The 21,618-nt window shown below is 27.1% G+C and overlaps 1 protein-coding gene across 1 annotated transcript; it reads left to right on the forward strand.

Annotated features, from left to right (window-relative positions):
- The first annotated feature begins 59 nt into the window (after nt 1-59).
- On the forward strand, nt 60-19,083 carry LOC107439419 (pre-rRNA 2'-O-ribose RNA methyltransferase FTSJ3). Its single transcript, XM_016052012.5, has 18 exons — nt 60-364; nt 535-687; nt 3,443-3,522; nt 3,650-3,749; nt 3,840-3,970; nt 4,053-4,343; nt 5,211-5,311; nt 5,683-5,751; nt 9,403-9,640; nt 11,770-11,981; nt 13,293-13,513; nt 13,986-14,036; nt 14,947-15,015; nt 16,342-16,456; nt 16,537-16,621; nt 17,766-17,858; nt 18,068-18,162; nt 18,794-19,083. The coding sequence occupies exons 1-18, from the start codon at nt 298-300 to the stop codon at nt 19,026-19,028; spliced, it is 2,406 nt and encodes an 801-aa protein (XP_015907498.4). The 5' UTR covers nt 60-297; the 3' UTR covers nt 19,029-19,083.
- The last annotated feature ends 2,535 nt before the right edge of the window (nt 19,084-21,618 follow it).

The following is a 21,618-nucleotide window of genomic DNA, read 5'->3' on the forward strand; positions in this document are numbered from 1 at the left end:
AATAGCAATGCCATAAAATTAAAAAAGGTAAAAATAAATTTTTGGAGCGTTTTCTTATCATCGCCAATAGCATATTACAACAGCTAACGTGAAACACAATAAAAGGAGATAAAACTATGTAGTTTTTGTAATTGCGTATTGATAGAGAATTTACAATAAAGGTGCGCTAAAATCTAAAGTTTCCAGACTGGGTAGAAATAGACCACCCGGAAGCGTTCACAGTCGCAAATAAACAAAATTAATCCACGAGGATTATAAATTTTCCGTACAGGATATTTGTACATTTTTATTCTCATAATGGGGAAAAAAGGAAAAGTTGGAAAACAAAGAAAAGATAAATTTTATAAATTAGCTAAAGAAACAGGTAGGTTTTGTGAAATTAATTTGTATTCATTAAATTTCTAGACCTTTTGGAACATCAAAATTTTTTGACAAATATATAAGTCGTTTACCGTCAAACAGTAGATATTATAATTGTATTAATTTATTTATAGAAACCAAAAATTTAGTTATTTTTTTCATCTTGTGACATAGGTTATCGTTCAAGAGCATCTTTTAAACTGATTCAGCTGAATAGGAAATTTGAATTTCTTCCAAAATCTCGAGTATTAATTGATCTGTGTGCTGCACCAGGAGGATGGCTGCAAGTAGCACAACAAGCTATGCCAGTTTCTAGTGTTATTATAGGTATGTAAGTTCTGCAGATTGCATGATTTCTATTCCTGAGTTTATAAAAATCTAATCTAATTTAGAAATATATTTAAGGAGAAATATATTGTTCTCTTATTATTTGTTATTCACGCAGAAAAAAGATCAGGTTCTGCAATAACCAAGCTGTGATGTGCAACAAATTTTGAAAAAAAAATCACATAAAGGGACCAACTCCTGGAATATAACCAGTAATTACTCCCAAGCACAATTCTATTTTTTTAGCATTATTAAAAAGTAAATAGATTTATCTTTACTCTACCAATAGTTACCATAAATAATTAAGAAAAAGAGTGGATTTCACTATATTTCCAACTCGCATGTGTAAATTTTTTGTGTAATTCACGGATGCGAGTTGGAAACTCATGAACCTAGGTATTAATAAAATATATTAATCCATGGAAAACTTGTCATTCTGGTTCTTATTTGCATCTGCAAATCTAACAGTGTTGAATCTCCAGTGTGACTGCCTATCTGCTTGTACGAAAACATACTGCTGCCCATTAGCTCTTATGTGTCATAGATTCTGCTGGATGAAAGGAATTTGAAAGTCATTATTTCTCTTTTGGATCTGGCAGCAAGCATTTTTTGCGTATTTGATTTGCACCTTTTAAAATTTTCATTAGAAAGATTCATGCATATTATATTTTTATTAATTTTTTAAGTATATATTAAAGTTATATTATGCATTATGTTATGTTTATAATAGATAAATGTAGATTGCTGCACTGAACTAACCGTGATATCTGTGGATTTTATGACAGTTCGTAACATCTTAGCAGATAATCTGCAGCAATTTTTACTCACAAGGTTAAAAGTTTTGATTATGAATTATTTGCCACTGCAGATAATACCTTGTAAATTACTATGATCAAAAATCTATTTTCTTTAGTCCTCTTTTTCTGCAAAGGAGAATTCTGAATATTTAATGTCAATTACAATTTTATTTGTCAGAAAAAAGTTGCCGAAATTTTTTTCCATGTAAAATTTTTTCTTACCTAGTTTCAGAGCAAAAAGCATGCATGAGTAAGATTTGATAAAATGTAAAGAAATGCCTTAATTTGTGTGAGTTATTTTAATGAAAACAACAAACTTCTAACTAAAATTCTTTCTTTATTTCAACATAAAATGATTATATCAAGTATTATAAAATAGAAGACTGTAACCGAGCTTCTAGTTAAACAACACATAGTTGTAAGTAACACATATCTCCTATCAAAAAACTGACACACACCCAACATTAGAATAAGTGAACAAGAAGCACCTACTGACTATGTTCCAAAAGCTATCACACTGCTGTCAACTCTGCATGGCCCCACTCATTCCATCTCATGCAATTAAACGCTGAAATAATAAGTGTAAGACTAACAAATTATAAATAAAATCGTAAATATTATCTAAATACAAAACGTAAACATTGTGACAATTTGCAATCATATCTCCTGGCAAAAAAAGGAAAGGAAATTTTTGTTTATTATAAGTGAACTACCAAATTTTCAGCTGTCTAACTTTAAGCGTATAATATCAGTTAAATGTGTGTTCGAGGGATATCACTAAAACTATTTACTATAACCAAGTGTTTACACCATATGCCAGGTTCATGCTAGTAAAGATTAACTGATTAAAATATATTAGAGAAAGTAATCACACTAGAATTATTGATTAAATATTTAACTTAAAAAAATTATTCCTCATTATTTGCAATTTTTTTCTCTATTTACAGGTTAAATAGAAGAAGGTTTAAAAGAAATAATAGTAAAATCTATGGAATTTAACTTTTTTTTCTTTCTCCCTACCATTTAACAGCATGTTCAAAATTCGTGTTACAATTGACACATACATTTGTAGCATGAAAAAAGTGTTCTTCACAAAATAATCTGGAAGCCTTATCCAATTGCTATAAAGCTAGCTTTTTAAATTTTATTCTAGTTTGAGTTACAATGCCTCTTTTAAAGCAGCTGTAGTTATTGGCGCTGTTAAAGCAATTATAATTACTTTTCTAAATTCAGAATACAGGAAAGGGTAATTCTACACTGATTTTTTTTCTTCTTTTTCATTAAGATATCTTTATTCAATGGCAAAAAATATCTAGCAATTTCATCAAAAATTTTATAGAACTGATTTCACTCCTGGAAAAATTGAGGAGTAAAACTCAAATCCAGTGTGTGAAATATGTGTTTAGATGCACATTAGAATATTCTGCTTTAATCTATCTCCTCTCTCCCCGGACTAACATTAGTATTAAACATGTAATAAAGCAAATCAATTGATTATTTTTGTCTTGACTTCTTCACTTCACTGACTTTATGTTTTTGAGGTATGTGTAAGATTTTGAATTAACCTAAACTTAATATAAAAATCTTATTTATGATAAAACATGTTTATACTAACATGCCATCTTCTAATCCAACACTTTATCTTGACAAAATATGACACTGACTTTATAAGTGCCACATGATAAGTGTGTATTTTTGCCACATTATAACTGTTTATTTTTTTTTATTTATTTGTTTAATTACTTTTTTTAAACGAAAATTATCTACAAATGTAAATAAAGATCAGTTTGAAAAAGTCATTAAATAATGTGATATGTAAAGAAAAGTGTAAAATCAGAACGTGAAATATTTTTATTTGTTATTGATTTGTTAATTTTGATTCTTTTTTTGATGCTAACTCTCTTCATAATGTTTTTGTGCTGTATTGAAAGCTGTTTTTCTAATTAATTTTTATATAGGTATTGATCTTGTACCTATAAAGTCCTTACCAAATGTAATTACATTTCAAGAAGATATAACAACAGATCGCTGTCGCCAGGTATGCTGTTTATATACAGAATAATGTCACTTATATTATATTTTGTCACACTCATAATTATATGTAATGCAAAAATTAATTTTTTATTGATTGGTTGACTGTTAACTATGTGATTTCTATTGGTTAGGTATTGAAAAAGCAATTGAGCACTTGGAAAGCAGATGTTGTTCTCAATGATGGTGCTCCTAATGTTGGTCAAAACTGGATACAGGATGCATTCACTCAAAGTAAGGAATTCATAATCAAACCATTGCTTATTTAATCACAAGTCATATTATAAAATCTACTATCATTGTATTTTGTTTTATTTTCATTAGATCAACTTACTTTAAGTGCATTGAAGTTGGCAACAGAATTTCTTGTAAAGGGTGGCTGGTTCATAACAAAGGTTTTTCGATCCAAAGATTATTTATCACTTGTTTGGGTATTCAAAAAGTTGTTTAAGCTTGTAAGTTTTTTTATTTCTACATTTATTTAATTAATAAAACCTTTCCTATTTATATCATAATGACTGCATATGTTTCTTTTAGGTACATGTAACAAAGCCACAAGCCTCTCGAAATGAATCATCTGAAATATTTGTGGTTTGCCAAGGGTATCGAGCTCCCGATCGGATCGATCCTAAATTTTTGGACGGCTCTCATTTGTTTAAAGATGTCAATCAGAAAAATGTTGAGACAAAATCAAATCTTCTGGCAGTCACCAATAAGAAACAGAAAGCTGAAGGCTATGAAGATGAATCGTCTGTCTACAGCACACTCCAAGCTTCAGAATTCATCTTTTGTGAAAATCATCTTGAAAAACTCAGTAAATGCACTCAGGTAATCTTCATAAAGAATAAAATAAGACAAAAAATGTTTGTAGAATTTTTTAAAAATTATATTTGTGCTATTATTTGTTGGCTTTAATAGGAGCACCATATAAACATGCAACATATTGCACCATAAAATTATGTCAAAATATATTGATTAATAAGCTAAACTAATAAAATCACATCTTTTTCTTAATATTTTATTCAGTAAATAAAAAATATAAGCATAAAAAATCAAAGCTTCTTTTAAACAAATTAAATAAATTTAACTGTAAAATAATAACTTTTTAAATAACAAAATAAGTGTCAAATTTAATATTACACTGGTTCTAATTTTAATGATAAAGAAATTTATATTTTTAGTGCTCGAATCATATAAATGTAATTTTAAATATATTGCATGATTTATTGTGCTATTCTATTTTATTTATTTATTTATTATTATTTTTTTTGAGCTGCTTATTTCTTTGTTTTTACCTGTTTATGTACATTTAACTTCATTCGTGATTGTCTTGCTGCATGCATTTCCAGAATACTACATTTCCTTATGAAATTCGTCATGCTAGTCTAATATTTAAATGCTCAAAGTATGTTGACTTGTATGTGCTAATTCAATTATAGCACAAAAATATATTGGCGAATGTCATTGCCATGCCATTTCAGCATTTTTTATTCTAATGGGTTACATGATTAAAATGTTAAATTTTCTCAAAACAAGTCAATATAAAAATTATCATGCTTTGCTGTATTATATTGAGATGTAGCCCATTAATTTTCTTGAGGAACTTTATACTATCATACTGATATGTAACTTTTTGTTGTTGTTTTATTTAGCCGTGTAATTTAGTTCATTATTTAGAAATTTGCTCACTTTTAGATTATTTTTGATGATGATGACATAAGAGATCACAAGTTAACTACAGATGAAGTGAAAGAGTGTTGTAAAGATATTAAAGTTTTGGGAAAAGCTGATCTAAAGTTAGTCTATTTGAATTACTAATCATTCAAAACTGATTATTTATCCTATACGTATAGCTATTTTTTTAATAATATTATAACTTTATTCATAAAATCTTATCGCCTTTCATACGGAGATTTTTTTTAAATGTCATAGCTATATTTATGTTTTATTGTTTGATTATTTGTTTAATTGATTTGATTTTGATACTGCAAAATATGAATAATTCAAATTGATGTTTTTATTAAAGACTTCATTATCTTGTCATAATAGTTTAAAGTGCAAAAAAGGGAAAAAATATTTGTTCATTAATATTTTAATACCACTTAGTAGCTGTCTATATCATATTGAAATGTTGTATTTAATTTTTGTATGCATTTTATTATTTTAGGCTACTATTAGGTTGGAAGAAACAGATGGCATCAATTGTTAAAGGAAGTGAAAAACCTGAGGAGAAAAGGTAATCAACATTATTTATTCAATTAAAATTTGAAATTTTTTATCTGTCGGTAATTTTAAATCTGTCCAGATTCATTGTAATTTTCTTCCCTGTAATTATTTATTCATTTTTTTTCACTTTCTATTTCTCATTCGTTGTGTTAATTTTTTTAAAAGTTTTAGTCAAGATTATATTAAAAATTGAACATGATAACTGATTATTCTCCCAGTTTAAAGTTTGTAAAAGTATGCATTTTTGGTAACCCTGTATCTTTTTTAGAAATTACAGGATTATTAAAAATCATCCATATTTTAGATTCTCCTAACCTGGTAGATTCTGCTTGTCTTGTAATTTGTTCAGTTTAATATAGATAAATTTAAATCTTAAGGTATTATAATTTTTTTTTACTGTAAAGACTTTATTTTATTGGATGTTCTGTTATTGTCTACATTTACTCTATTTGTAACATTTTCCTCATGTGGTAACAAGAAAGAAGTACTTTGGAAGTTCATGTATCCAATGTGTTTTGTGTTTCTCTTACAATCTCTTTTATTATAAAGATAAATTTAATTTTTTCTCTTTTATAATCAGAACTTTAAGGATGATAATTTTATTATTTTCACTATAATTTAAATGTTTAACCTTATTAAGAAAGGTTAAACTATGTAAATTAAAATTAGGTAAATTCAATACTAAAGAGCTTCTGAAAACAATAAAATAAAAATAACTGAGTGAAACAAATTTTTTTAAGTGCATTTTTAAAGAATTTCCATTTTTGGAACGTTTGTCTGAAGCATTTTTTACTGACGGTTATCCAGATAACTTCAGTTGTGTTAAGTATATATCATCAGCCAGAGCGAAATGGTATCCTCTTAGAAGTCCATAAAAATGTAAAGTATCAGTTTGTTAATAGTTTAAACTTTTTTAAATCATAAAATGATTATATATTGTTGAGATATTCTATGTATTCTCCAGTAATAGTTTGTAAAATACATTAAAAGGAGCACAATTCATTTGTTCATGACATTTTTACGAAGTAGTTTCCAAATTTTTAATTCTGTTGAATCATCAAATTTCACTTTCTTATTCAATTTTGTAATTGAACTTTCACTTTTCATCTTCTCTAATAATACTTTAAAAAAAAATAATAAATACTTATAATGGTATAACAGGCTCTATGTTATTTTCTTTGTCTTTTAAAATGCTTGGTTCACCAGGCTTTAGATGACAAATATCTAAATCTTCCAAATCTTAATAGCCTGTTTTTCTAACAAGATTATTGTTTGTTGTATAGTTATGCATCTCTTAGACATAGTATTAAGAGCATTTAAAATTTGTAAATGAGATGAGACAAATAAAAAATGTTACTCACAAAAGGGAAAAATTATTCAGTTGAAACATTTATCACTGAAGTAAAATAAATTTTAAAAATCTGAAAGAAGAAACTATTAATAGCATGAATCTATTCAATACCAATATTTTAGGAGAACATATTAATAAACCGTTTCATTTAAAATTTGAACTCTCTATCATTGCCAAATAACACAAGAAAAAGAGTATCACCTTCTGAAAACCATCAACACCTTATAAGAAAGAATTTCCTTTCAATAGTTAGAAATTCATCATAAAGATAAGCACTGAGTATGAAAAAGTGCATATCTTGCAATACTAAGTATTCTATCCAGAGCCGGATTATACCTTTCGTAGGCCCTAGGCACAGAGCCGGATTATACCTTTCGTAGGCCCTAGGCATAGCCGGACGTTTTTGGGCCCCCCCTCCTTCCCTCACTCCTCCCCATTTTTCAAAATATATGCTAAAATTTTCTTGCATATTTTTTTTTTTTACATTTTTATTAATATGGATTTTAATTTACGAATTTGTTTATCGAACTTTATCTGCAATACCGACAAGTGTAATGCATATAGTAAGAGAAAAAAGAAACGGGGGGAGGGGACAATAAAATAAAAGGAAAACTTATTAATCTAAATCAAAACACTTGGAAATTATCGAACCGAAACGATAGTTAAAAAAGGCACTAGCATAAATATTAAAACCCGGAACAAGGCAAGATGAACGGAATTTAAAAAAAAAACAAAACCTAATGATAAAATTTATGAATAAAAAGAATTTATTGAGTGCGAAATTTATCGTGAAAAGAAAAAAAAATCGAACGCAGTGGAATCAGAAAAACAAAACTGTTTTTCTTATTCCACTACGTTAGATTTTTTCTTTAAAAATTTTTTCTCCCAAATTTTTCGTAGGCCCTAGGCACGTGCCTAGTGTGCCTATAGGTTAATCCAGCCCTGATTCTATCACTATTACTCTATTATCAGCCACTTGCAAATTCTTGCCAGAAAAAAAATTGAACCTAAACACATTCATCCTCCAATTTACAAACAAACATCCTTATTTATATTGAATAGGAAATGTATACAACATAAGTCAATGAATCACTGAAAACTTTAAAATAAAACTCTTGAAATGCCACTGTTCCAGAAATAGAATATTTGGTTTCAAACTTATATTTTGACTTTAAAATTTTTAAATAAAATTTTGAATTTCATATCTAACAGAGGGTTACATCTTCCAAGTAGTTTAGTGGTATTATTAAAATTTAATTTTTGATAAATTAATTGGTACAAGCAAGATAAAAATTTACAAATTAAACCAAATTGGTAAAATTTATAAAAATTTAATAATTAAGGTAACAGAGCTGAATTATATTCAAAAAATACCTTATAAATTTTAAATTAATGAAAAATTTTTGGACTTAATTGGTTAATTAAATTCAAAATTTAAGTCCATGTTCCATTTTTTTACCTCCTTCCTTCTCACTCCCTTGAAAATGACGGGGTGAGGTCCTCCCTCTATTTCTCGCTCCTGTGGTATTTCCGGGCTGGAGTGTTCAGTAGTTAACGCGCACAATGTCAGCACTAATAAATACGTAATACAAATACAAAAGCCAAAAAAATAGGCACTTTTATGACCAAATTATGGAAAACTAACCGATCGTTAAGGGGTTAAACAGTAGCGTGTATACAGTTAATGAAAAGTGAAATATATGCAAGTTTATGAATTATGTATATGTAACATAATAAAGACGAAAAGGAAAAAAGAAAAGAGAATAACAATGAAAATTAAGAAAATAATAAGTTTTTTTTACTGCTTATACACTGCAAGTTTACAGAACTCAAAATTAGTTAATAATATCGAGAAAACATGGAAAAAAATATAATAAAGATTTATGAATAGAGAAGAAGAAAAATTATAAAAATAAAATATTTAAGAATTTAATTAAAAAAAATTACATACAATATTAGAAAGCACTCTTTTTTTGCAGATATAATCATGTGAGCTGATGACAGGATTATATCTTTTAATTATTTTGTTTTCCGACGTTTCAATTTTTTAAAAAATTAAATTCTTAAATATTTTTTAGAATATTTTATTTTTATAATTTTTTTTTCTTCATAAATCTTTATTCTATTTTTTATATATAAATACAAAATTACTGTTACTGCCACACATCTTTATTCTTTAGCTAGAGAAAAGAAAGGGATCTTTTAAGAATGAAAAATGAATCGAGAATTATTTCTTTATTAATGAATATTTTTTATTATAGGTGAGTTTGCTTTCTTTTGTCTTGATTGCTTATATTTTAAAATTTTCAGTGATGATATTGATCAAGAAGAGTTAAAAGAAGAGAAATTAATTGAATCTGCTGTCAAAGAAGCTGAAGACCTGGAATTATCTAAACTCCAAGATGCAAAAAGAAAGAAGAAAAAAGCTTTGAAAGAGAGGAAGAAATTGCATGATCGCATCAACTTGAAGATGATTATTAAAGATGATGATCCCATTATTGAGGAAGACAGAGATTTGTTTAAGCTGTCTCAAATTAAGAATAAAAGTGTAAGAAGTCAATTATCGTATAAAAAATTTAGATTCCAAATTGATTAGCTTTTTACCATTGTGAATTAAATTGTAAAGCAATTATGTAAATTAATGAGTTTAGTGAAATAGTATGTCATATTTTTAAAATATATTCTCAAATTTCCTAGGTTTAAGAATGTTTTCAACAGTTGATAGACTATGATGTTTTCCTTCTATCCAAGTGCCAATAATTTGTTTTTAATGAAAAAAATATTCTGTTACCAGTTTCCTGTTAATGATTTATTTTCTTGTCAGTTTTGTTGTACAATGCATTATTTCATATTTCCTATATCAAAATCATTCTTTCACTTTAATATGAATTTAAATTCTAAAATAAGACCGGATTATTCCATTTATTTTTTAGGTTTACACCTGGCTCCTTTGTGTTGCATATTTTAAATAATTCCCTTATCAATAACCACTATTAAAATTATACTTTTTGACTTATTGCTTATGAATTATTTATTATTTTCTTTTTTTAAATGAAATGAATTTGATATATTGAAGGATGGAGAATTTGGGGCATGACGTGGGCATATATTAACAAATATTTACTTTTTCCTCTTAAACTGAAATAATTTGTTTTTAGAAAAATTTACCCGGATTTTATAATTAAAGGTAAATTTAAAAAAAATTTTATTTAAGAGAAGAATGATAGAGAGATAACAATATAAAGGATATATTATACAATCAAAAAAATTACCAGAATATCATAATGGTACAACTATTTAAAGACATAGATGGGTTTTCACACAAATTTCTTTCTTCATATTAAAGTTTTTTAATGGTGAACAAAGCTATTTTCATTAGATAGTTAAATTGAATAAAAATACTTTAACTGACCTCTATAGATATTAATTTTTACTATCCTTAATATTCCTAATATGCAAATAATCTTACACTCTTCTTTCTTTTTGATGAAATTTTGTTGAGTTCTGCAAAATGGACTGCATATTAAATGAAACCTAAATTTGATAGCCATGAACATTAATTTTTTATTTAATAATATGAAGAAAAATATTTTAAAGCATTTTTTATATTTTGAATGCATTACTGTAAAGAAACAATTAAACAAAATAAATAAGTTATGCTTTATAGTTAATTTATATGGATCCAATATGAAAAGTATAAAATTTTTCCATAAAATTAATTTAATAGTTCAGTTTCAGAACTTTCTTTAAAATAAGCCTGATTTTATGCAAACATAACCCTACCTGATCTATTACTAAATAATGAAGTGAGACTAATGTAGGATGTAAATAAAAAGATTTTTTTTTTTTTTAAATTATTATTTTAGTTATTCACATCTTGTTAGATTGTATTATTTTGTTATCCAAACTGTCTAATATTATATTTGTTGCAGTTATTTCTTCTAATCTTATGATTTTTAAATCAATTGAAACAAATTTATTTTTCTGCTATCATTAAAATTTTTCACATATGTGTCATTCAGACATTTAGTTTAACTATTTGACTTGAATATAATGTCTATTTTATTTATAAGTATGACGTTATGATACACAGTAACTTTTTTTATTCAAGTAAATTTTAATAATCTTAGATGTAAAAGCATTGCAGTCATTTTAAATAATTAGATTACTAAGTTTTTTTTTTGTCTCTTTTTATCAATTTTTAAAAATTCCTCTTTATTTATTTTAAAAATTCCTCCTCCAATGAATAGCTTTTATACATTTTGCAATAGTTGGCTAAAAAAATTTTTTTTTCTTAAATCAGCTTTTTTATTTTATAATTTTTTTCTCATTAATATTTGATGTTAATTTTTCTAGCTTATTGTTTATAGTCATGCGTTTTAAAATCTTAATTTAAGTTTGTTTTAATCTTAAAATAAAAGATAGCTAAGTAAATTCCAGTAAGAAAAACTTTTCTGTTCGTAGACTCATATTTTAAAGTTAAATGCTCAGTAATCCAATCACATTGTCTATGGAAGGTTGTCTTCTTAAACTAGCTCAAACTTCAGACTAATATATATATTTTTGGAATATATTTTTATCATGATTTTGATAATTTGATATAAATACTTTTGCACATTATTACACTTATATGTTACTTATGTCTCTTATTTACTGTTTTTATTATTCTCTATGCAGGAGTTGTTACAGGTAGAAGATGAAGATAATTTAGAATTTAATTTTGAACCTCCTGAAATGGATGCAGATAACATCTTAGAATACAAAAAATCTTTCATGCCCTACGATCGACATGTGGAAGATGATCATCGAACTGAAGCAGAGGCTGCTGAAAAAGAAGACTATTTTTATTCAAGTGATGAAAACGAAGGCAGTGAATTAGAATTTGAGAGGTATTTTTTGTTGTTGACATTCTTAAGAATCACATGTTTTTATTATTAGTTTGTGAACAGTGCATGCATATTTACTAATACAGATTTTGTGTAACAATTACAAAAGGACTTTTTAAAAGAAAAAGAAAGTCTTGAAATGAAAAGGTTAATTTTTTTTTTTAAAATCATTGCTTTCTTTCTTGTTGATACATAATTTTCAATTCAAAATAATTTAGGGTAAGATAAGAAATATAGAAAACTCAAAAATATTTCCTGCATGAAAGAACTTAATTTCTGTTTAGGTAATTAAATTAAATGTATTTAAATATGCATATTCAAATAAATATCATATATATTCCTGTTTCTTTTATTATTTATAAGAAATATGACTTGTGAGGTATCAGTTAGATAAAAAATTACAACTAGCGTTTTGCTTTATTGAAACAAAATCTCCCAGTGATCTCTTCACTCAAAAAAAAAAATTATTTTTTAAAAATTTATGCTATTTCTATTCAGACTTTATAGAATATTACATTATTTTTTTAAAAATTAAATTCATCTGGATACACAAATAATTAAAAAAAAAATTTTTTTTTAACTATTTTTAGAGATAATCATTATTTTTATTGAATGTTTTTGGCAATTTAGAAAACCTTTGCTTATGTCAGAGGAATATTTCCAATCTCTTGCACTGAGCAGTGGTGGCCCAGGAGATGAATGCTCGCCTCCCAATGAGGTAACCCGGGTTCGATCCCAGCCATAGCTGGTCGATTCAAATTCCGCACCCAGTTCACACCGAACAAAGTGCTGGCGTTAAATATCTTCAGTGGTAAATGTATCATGAGTTAGAATCCCCTTGCCGTTAGGCTAACCATGGGAGGTTTTCCTCTCTATGTAACTCAAATGTGAATTTGTTCGTTCAAAAAATCCTCCATGAAGGCAAATTTTCCCAGTACCTGATCCAGGAATTCCTATTTCTTCTGGATTGGGTTTAAAACTTCAAGGATACGAAGTTGAACTTAGGTAGTCATAAACTCAGAATTGAGTCGACTATTTGTCGGTTTTAAAATAAATTAACATCTCTTGCACTGACTGGAATGACTTTTTAGTGTTGGATTTTAAATTAGGAAAAAATTGTTCCTCATTTTTCATGACTCAGGATATAATTTCTTTGCTCTTTAATTTTTTCTTATTTTCTTTCAATAGTTTAGTCACTTCTACCCCAACTTTAATCTGAGATAAATAATAATATGCAGATGCTGTAGTAATCTGTAGTACCTACTGTTGTGCTGCATAGTATTATTGATAACCAGTGTTTTGGCTTTCTTTCAGTGACTCTGAGGCACACAGTGATGAAGAGGCTGAAGTGACAGAGGCTATATTGGAAGGTAAAAGGAATCCCTTGATGGTTGACTTAGTGGAAAGGCCTGACAGAGTAAAGGATACTATTAACAGGTGGTTCGATAAAGACGATTTTGCTGATGCTGAAGAAGAAAGTGATTTAGAGCTGGATCTACTCGCAGAAACCATGGAAGCAAAGAAGAAGAAAAAAGGTATTAACTTGAGTCTCTTAAAACAGGTTCAAAATTTTCTGATCGTTGCCTTTGTTGCATTTCATAAAAAAGAGATAAAATTAAGGCTTCTTGATACTATTTTGTTTTATTATAACTTATTAAAGAAGTTATGCAAAGAAATACTTCATAATATATTTTTAAATCTAATTTTAGCAATTTTATTTTAAGAATTAATGTTTTTAGCAGCTATACAGGCATAAATGAGTTGTAGAAGCATGGTGATTGGGTGATTTAAACATTTATAATTACGGATTGTATAAATGCAACGAAAGATTCTCATGCAAAAAAATATTAACTGCATAATTTATTAGTTTATTCCTCATTTCTTTTAAAATTCATTGCTCCAATAATTAAATTTGTAAGTTAATATAGTTATTAAACAAATGTTTCATTAGATGAATATTTTTTTTAAAATTTTTTTTTGAAATTTATTTCTATTATATATTTTCAGATGCTGAATCAAAGGATGGCATGCAATCTACTGATAAAGAATCTACTTCAGGTATTGACCTTGCTTTGAATGCTATGAATTTTATTTTTCATTTTATTTAATTTAATATTTAAAATATTTTTTTTTTTTGAAACAGACAATTGTAATTTACTTCATGTAAATAGTCATAGTGATATCAGACAAGATTGGTGACATGGGAAAAATTCATATGTAGAACTATCCAAAGCTGTAATCGTTTTGTGGTTCAATTTGAACAGAGGTGTCTTAATCAATCAAAACACACCCAAAATCTGTGCGCAATTACATTTCGGCGTTTTAATGTCAGGCATGGGATTCTTTTGACTTATTTTATTCTCTTTCATCATGATTTATATAAGAAAGCTAGACAGTTTGTTGACTCTTAAGTACACCTTGAGTACAAAAAGAAGAAAAAAGTATATAAATACTTTAAATGCCCTTATTTTATACATTTTTTCATATGCTTTCTTTTGATAGATATTTTAAGACTTTTCGTTCTGTGATGTGTTATTCTTATTTTAAATTTCCTGTACAAACTTTTATATTTTATAGCACATTTAAGTAGAATTTTTGCATCCTGTGATCTGTTAACTAACGTTATATTTTATGAACTTTGAAAATTTATAAAATGTAATGAAAATGTCATGACGTTAAATTTATATGAATTTATAGTATAAATTTAATGTTGTGACTTGGATGAAAATTTAATATTATGAGCTTAAAAAAATTTAGTTTTAATTTAATATGAATGACAGCATATGATTTTGGCATACTTTATTTTAAATTTCTTTTTTGAACTAGAAATGCCATATTTTTTTAACTGACCTGTTTTTAGATTTATGGGTATGAAATGTTTTAATTGCAATTTTATTTCTGGCCCCTGTGTAACTTTAAGTTAAATATTTTATCTGTATAGTAACTGTTTTGAATTAAATGTTTTCAGCTGACCAAAAAAATGATAAGGAATTAAAAGGAATTTTGAAAACACCCAGTGATAAGGAATCTGCTTCTGGTAAGTGTTTCTATTTCTGTGATTTTAATAGTTAAGATTTTAAATTTGGTGTTGTGATTAATGTTCTATTCAGCCTTTGCTGTTTCATCTGCTCTTAAAAATGAATATCAATAATGTACAATAATTTAAAATTAATCTTGTGAAATACTGTCTGCAAATCTTCTAGAAAACTGTGTTTTTCAAATTTCGTAAGAAACACTCAACTCTCTTCTTCAAATCTTGTAAAATACAGTCAAATCATGTATTTCTCAAAGTAAAAAGGAATTAATTTTTCTTTAGTGTGGAAGAATTCATTGAGTGAAATTTTTTTGTAAGCATTTAATGTGTGTGGTCCACTAGAACATTTAACTCTTTAATAAATAACCTGTAAAAATTAAAAGAAATTTTCTGTAAATTCTACTTCACTTTTTGCTCACCTCCTTTAGTTCTGTTACTTTTTTAAGCAGTGGTTTACTCCTTTAAATTTTATTTCCATTCTTAAACAAAGCTAATTAGTTAAGTGTACTAAAAAGAATTTGAACGATTTTCCAAAAAGAAAGTTATATCATTCAAATTAAATTATTAATTATTTTGTCCAAAAAAAGGAAGAAAAAGGTGAGTGAAAAAACTTTTAGATTTATAGAAATATATTTTAGTATTAAACTTCAGGCGCATGCCTGTCACCCACTGTAAGTTTACTGGTCTGAAGATTCAGTAGCTTTTTTTTAGCATTTCTAGCGCTATTTGTATGAATTATTTTTATTGCATTAATTTTAACTTGATTTTTAATTACTATTCTAGATGGTATAAAATCATTTATTACAGTAGTATTTTTTTTCTTCTTTTACTCCCATTTTTCAATGTAAAAATAAGCTAAATTTGTGTGGATTGTTTCAATTTTGTGTTGTTATTTGCATAGTATGTTTGTCAGTTTGTAAAATCTCCTAGAATTTAATCATTTTAGGTTGGTATATGTTTAAACTTATGTTTTTATTTTGTTTACTACCAAAACTATAAGTAAAGATAGCCATAGTATTCTTAAATGATTGGCTAAAGTAAAGACCAAAACTCTCCTTGTATTTTTAATCGTTCTCCAATTGCTAGCTGATTTAGTAGTGTATATTTTACTTGATTCTTTAAAAAAAAATTTTTTTTTTGTCTTTTCTGTATATCTCTTTTAAGTTAATGGATAAAATTGGATTCTTTTCCAATTTCTTGGGAATAGTTTTTTCCTTTTTTTTTTTTGAGATGTTACTTAAAAAAATATTTTGTAAAATGACTATGCAAAATTTTGAACTTTCAGTTTAGAGTTTTATTTATCATACAGTTTAATTGTCAATTTTATAGGTAAGAAAGAAAAAAGAAAAAAAGTGCGGTTGGACCCTGAAGGATTAGCTCTAGGGTCTTTAATAGTGCAGTCTAAGAAATTAAAGAGAGATATAATCGAAAGTGCATACAACAGGTAGGCTTTATGCTTAAAAGAAATTGTTTTCAAGTAAATGCATTGATTCTTTTCTTATGTAATTATTTGCTTATTCACAGGTATGCATCAAATGATGAAAATTTGCCTGCTTGGTTTGTGAGTGATGAAAAGAAACATTATAAGAAACAGTTACCTGTAACTGCTGTAAGTAAAGTTCTCTTTATAGGTATAGGTACTTGCCATAGGTTAATTGAAAATGTGTCCTGTATTTTTCAATCAGCTTGATATTTTTTGGATTATCGCAATGAGTCCACTTTTAGGTAATGAGAAAATATATCATCTATTGCTCAATTAGCATAATAATAAGTCGAGGGTAGTGAAAGCTTAATTACTTTTCAGTTAGCAAGGCTCAAGCAAAAAGTTGCCAAAAAAATTTAGATCTCCTCTAACTTTTGGATTTTTTTAAACACACAAGGATTAAATAAAATAAAAATGGAAAGAAATAGTTGAATTTCCTTGCGCCCGGCGAACAAATGCTTATTCTAATAATGAGGTTATGGCTTATTAAGAATACCAGGGAAGTGAGCTCTGAATTATTTCTATTTGCAAAATTAGGAATCAACAATGCTTAATAATAAAATTTTATTTTTTGAAACAAATATAAAATGTAGTAAAAAAAACATTATTAATGAAAAGAGAAAAAAAATGGTTTCAGCTCTTCAAACTTCATTCACCACTGTACCACCTTTAAAATACCTTAACCCCTCTAAATGTTGAAATTTGTAACAATTCGGTGTTTAAAAACCCTTTTATTTAGTGGGATTCAACTATTATATGGTAAGTATGCAAATTTTGAGTTAAGTTAAGTTAAGTTTTGAAAGTCTCTTTAAGTAGTCGCATCTCCAAATGCAATGGTTAACATTTATTTATTTGAATTTAACATTGTCCTTGATATAGTCTTCTTTCACTTTTTTATTAAAGAAATAATTACAGTACAGAACCCGTTATCCGGAAATCAGAAAACCGGAAAACCAAAACACCGGAACGAAATTCGATAAATTTTCCTGCCATTTTTAAAATTTTTTTTTCCTCATAAGATTTTTGGATTTTTCGTTCTTTTTTGAAAGATGTTTACCTTGCTATCATTTTCTTCACTTCACACAGACACTTCTTGGTGACAACTCCAAAAGTGCCAGATATTGTCATATAGGAGATTGCCTTAGGCAATGATTGTGGTCACTCCTGTTTTGTTCTTATCCTGAATCTTAGTAAAAGACATTGCTGTAATTGACAGTTGTTCAAAATTTTCCTCATATTTTTTACCTATACTCTAATATTATATTTACAGGAAATGGTTAAGGAATACAAAGCTAGACTAAGAGAAATAAATGCTCGTCCAATAAAAAAAGTTGTAGAAGCCAGGGCTAGAAAGAAGAGGAAGGTTAGTATGTTTTTAACAAAGTTATTAAAATTTCTTTACCATGGTTTCATTTTTAATCTTGTAAAACATATCTATGTTTTGCATTATTTTTATTTCATACCTTGAGTTGAATCATTCTGACTTTTAAATTGGCAACATTGTTTTTTATTTTATATAATAAGTAGTACAAACGTTTCTGGTTTTTTAATGATTTTTTTCCTTGCAAATAGGCACTTCGTAGAATGGAAAAGGCTAGAAAGAAAGCTGAAAAAATTACTGAACATCCAGACATGAGTTCTCAAGAAAAGGCCGAGCAACTAAAAGCGTGAGTATAGATTGGTGTTTGTATTGATCTGAATTTTAAACTGGTAGTAGAGTTTTCATTTATCACATGTCATGCCTCCAAAATTGAGAATTTTAAAAAAAGCGATTTTTTTTTTTATTATAGTTATTCAGTTGATAGAGAACAGATGTGCCACTTTTGATTGCAAGACTTAATTATTTTAAATTAAAAAAAATTGATAAAAAATGGTGCAAAAGTAAATGCAAAATCACTTGTTCTACTTAATTTATTGTTTTAGGACTCATGTTATGTTTAATGTTACAATATGACTTAATGTTATAAGAGAAAACAATCTTGAGTAACTAAATTTTCCTATTGTGAAATTTGTTTGGCTTAATTGGGGGCTATATACTTATTAACTTTTTTTAGAATATATAAAATTTTCTATGATTTATATTTTAAAAATTTGATTTGGTTTATATCTACAATTTATTAAAGTTTTTTTTAATCAGATTGTCATCGTAATTTTACAAATAGGGAACAATACTTGGGAACGTTACTTTTAAAAAGTCTTTTTTTTTTTGTTGCATACATCTGGTTATATTAATTACTACTAATATGTTTAAGTTAATTCAATTTTGAAACATGTTATATTAAAATTTTTCCTTCACAGTATATACAAGAGGGCTCTACCCAAAGAAGATCGTAATGTGACATACATAGTGGCTAAGAAAGGTGTCGGACGTAGGGTCAGCCGTCCTCAAGGTCTGAAAGGAAAGTTTAGAGTTGTGGATCCAAGAATGAAAAAAGATCAGAGAAAAGAAAAAATGCTGTTCAAAACAAATAAAAGGGAGGCAAAAAAACAAAGAAATCAGAAGCAACAAAGAAAGATGAAGAAGAAAAAATAATCTCTGTACATAAGAATTATTGTTTTGTTTAATAAAATCTACTTGTTTCTTTTAATACTTTGGGTTGCTTTATTTATTATTGGCAAAATTTATACAATGGAAGAAAGAGTATTCAGGGTATCTTTTCTTCATGCAACCAACATGTATGATACAGAATGTATTTTGACTAACACGTTTCCAGAAAAGTTAGCGTTTTCTCCATAAACTAATTGGATGTGGATTTGTGTGTTTTTCAAAAATGTTAATCTTGAAAGACAAAGTATTATACGATCTATTCTATTGTGAGACCTGTAAGGTCGCTTGTATTTATTGTTTTTTGGCATTAAATTTGAACAAATTAAAATAAAAATGTTTAACCTTTTTAAAGGAAATGAATTCCTTCTTACAGCAAAATATATACAGTCAAACCCCGCTATAGTGAACTCCCGGATATAGTGAACGAAATGTTAGGTCCCGTGCCTTGCTATACACATATAATGTTATTTTTTGTGGATATAGTGAACCAAAAAAGTGAGGAAGTTGGATATAATGAACTTTTTTCTGTCTTTAACTGCTTTCTTTCTTAATTTTTTTTGTTATGATTTTGAAATTTTTACTTTAAAATAAATACGTATACCGATTTTTAAAACCATCTATAGAGGGGAATTTAGCGATAAGCTTCTTTTATCTCACTTTCCCATCCCTAAACAAACCAAGCAGATATTTCCAACCCTGGTAGATAGTGCACCTGTAAGGTGTCAGTGGGATCAATATGAATTTTCTGTCAGGATTGCTCATCAGCTAAGGATTACTAAATTTTTTTTTCCTTTTGTAAGCAAGACGAAGAGTAATGAAAAATAACACATTTTTCGCTACTAAAAAATATTTTTCAGTCATTTATTTAAATAATGTGGAGTTTATTTAAATAATAAAAGGGAGAAGTTTGGGAACCATTAGTTAAATTGCCTGCGGAACGGATATAGTGAACTCCCGGTCCCTTGAAGGTTCACTATAGCGGGGTTTGACTGTATATATTTTTTAATGAAAAATTTTAGAGAAGGAAAAAATTCCTTCTGAAATATGGTCCCAATAACAGGATTTTATATGGGCAACATAAGGCTAAATGAGTCTAATCAACTATATAATTAGTGTTTTTAAAGTAAAAAAAAAAAATTCTGCATGTTGTCTTTCAAAAAATTAAATTACCTCAATATTTAATTTTTCTTCATGAAAAAAGAATTTTTTACTGTATATAGATAACATATTAAGACTTTTTTATATTTTTTTAAATAGAAAAAAAAGTTTTACTTTAAAAAAAAAATCATTAATAAATTATACACACTAGAAGTTATTTTAATGTTTATACTGTAGTTCTGCTCAAGCTATCTTGATTCATCACGGAAGACAACCTGGTTCCATTTAGCTACAGTCCAATCATGTCACGAGAAAATTTTATAATTTTGTTGAATATTTACCCTGTGGAATTAATATTGCTTCATAATTTGTATTTAAGCAGGGGTGATTGTGAGTCCAACTCAAAAATCCGGAAAATTTCTTGAGTAAAATCATTAAAGACGCATAATGTCTTTATAAATTTAAATCATTGATATTTACAAAACATTGAATTCTAAATAAATTATATACAGCATAATTTAAATGAATGATTATGTATAAGTTTATTTTTATCTCTCATCATATTTATTATTCTACCAGAAAAATTTTTTACAAATGAAAGATGCCAAGTATAAATTCTAATTCTTCTTGGGCACAACAGCCTATGACAGGTCAAGACAATAAGTTTTTGCCATCTTGATCTATTCTGTGCCATGGCCTTGTTCTAATATTTTTAAATAAAATAGTCAAGAATTTTTATACATAAATATGATTGAGGATTTCTTAAAACTTCTGGACCTAAGATTTCCGGAGCGCAGTTAGGAAAAAATCCGGAAATCCGTATTTTTTCCAGTGCACGATCACCACTGATTTAAGTTTAAACCTTTAATTAATTTTAAATTATCAGGTATTACCTTGCACAAGTCCAGTTTTTGGGCCGAACCAAGCTAATAGGCAAATCAAAGGTGGTTCTTAATTTCAATATGAATGCCCAAGGATAGATCCAATTCAAAAAATATTATTTGGATCTTTTATGATAAAATAAAAACATGGGAAAATTAAATAAAAATACAGATCCCAAATGAATATCTTGTATTTTCCATTCAACACTATGAAAACAAAGAATCAAATTCTTTTTAAATGGTGACAATAAGCATAAATACCTTGTTAAAACTTTTTAGTTGTCACCAAAAAGGATTTCAGGATATTATGTGAGGGAAATTATTTATACTTTATGCCTCAATCAAAACAAATTTTTATTTTTCAAAAAGCTTGAATATGAAAAATAAGTATGTTGTCGATTTTTCTTCAATTAAATATTCTCAGTTCTTTCTATTCAGTTGATTATACTTTAGACATATTTTGCTTAAGCTCGTAACTTTCTTTAAAAGATCTTTTGATTTTTCCTTTTTTTTTGTACAATAAAATAAAAATTTGTTTTAGCTTTTTATTATCCAAATGAGAAAAGAATTTTCATCAGGAAATTTGTGATCCTTAT

The sequence above is a fragment of the Parasteatoda tepidariorum genome, chromosome 2, assembly GCF_982258835.1.
Source record: "Parasteatoda tepidariorum strain Cologne lab strain chromosome 2, Ptep-v5.0, whole genome shotgun sequence".
NCBI lineage: Eukaryota > Metazoa > Arthropoda > Arachnida > Araneae > Theridiidae > Parasteatoda > Parasteatoda tepidariorum.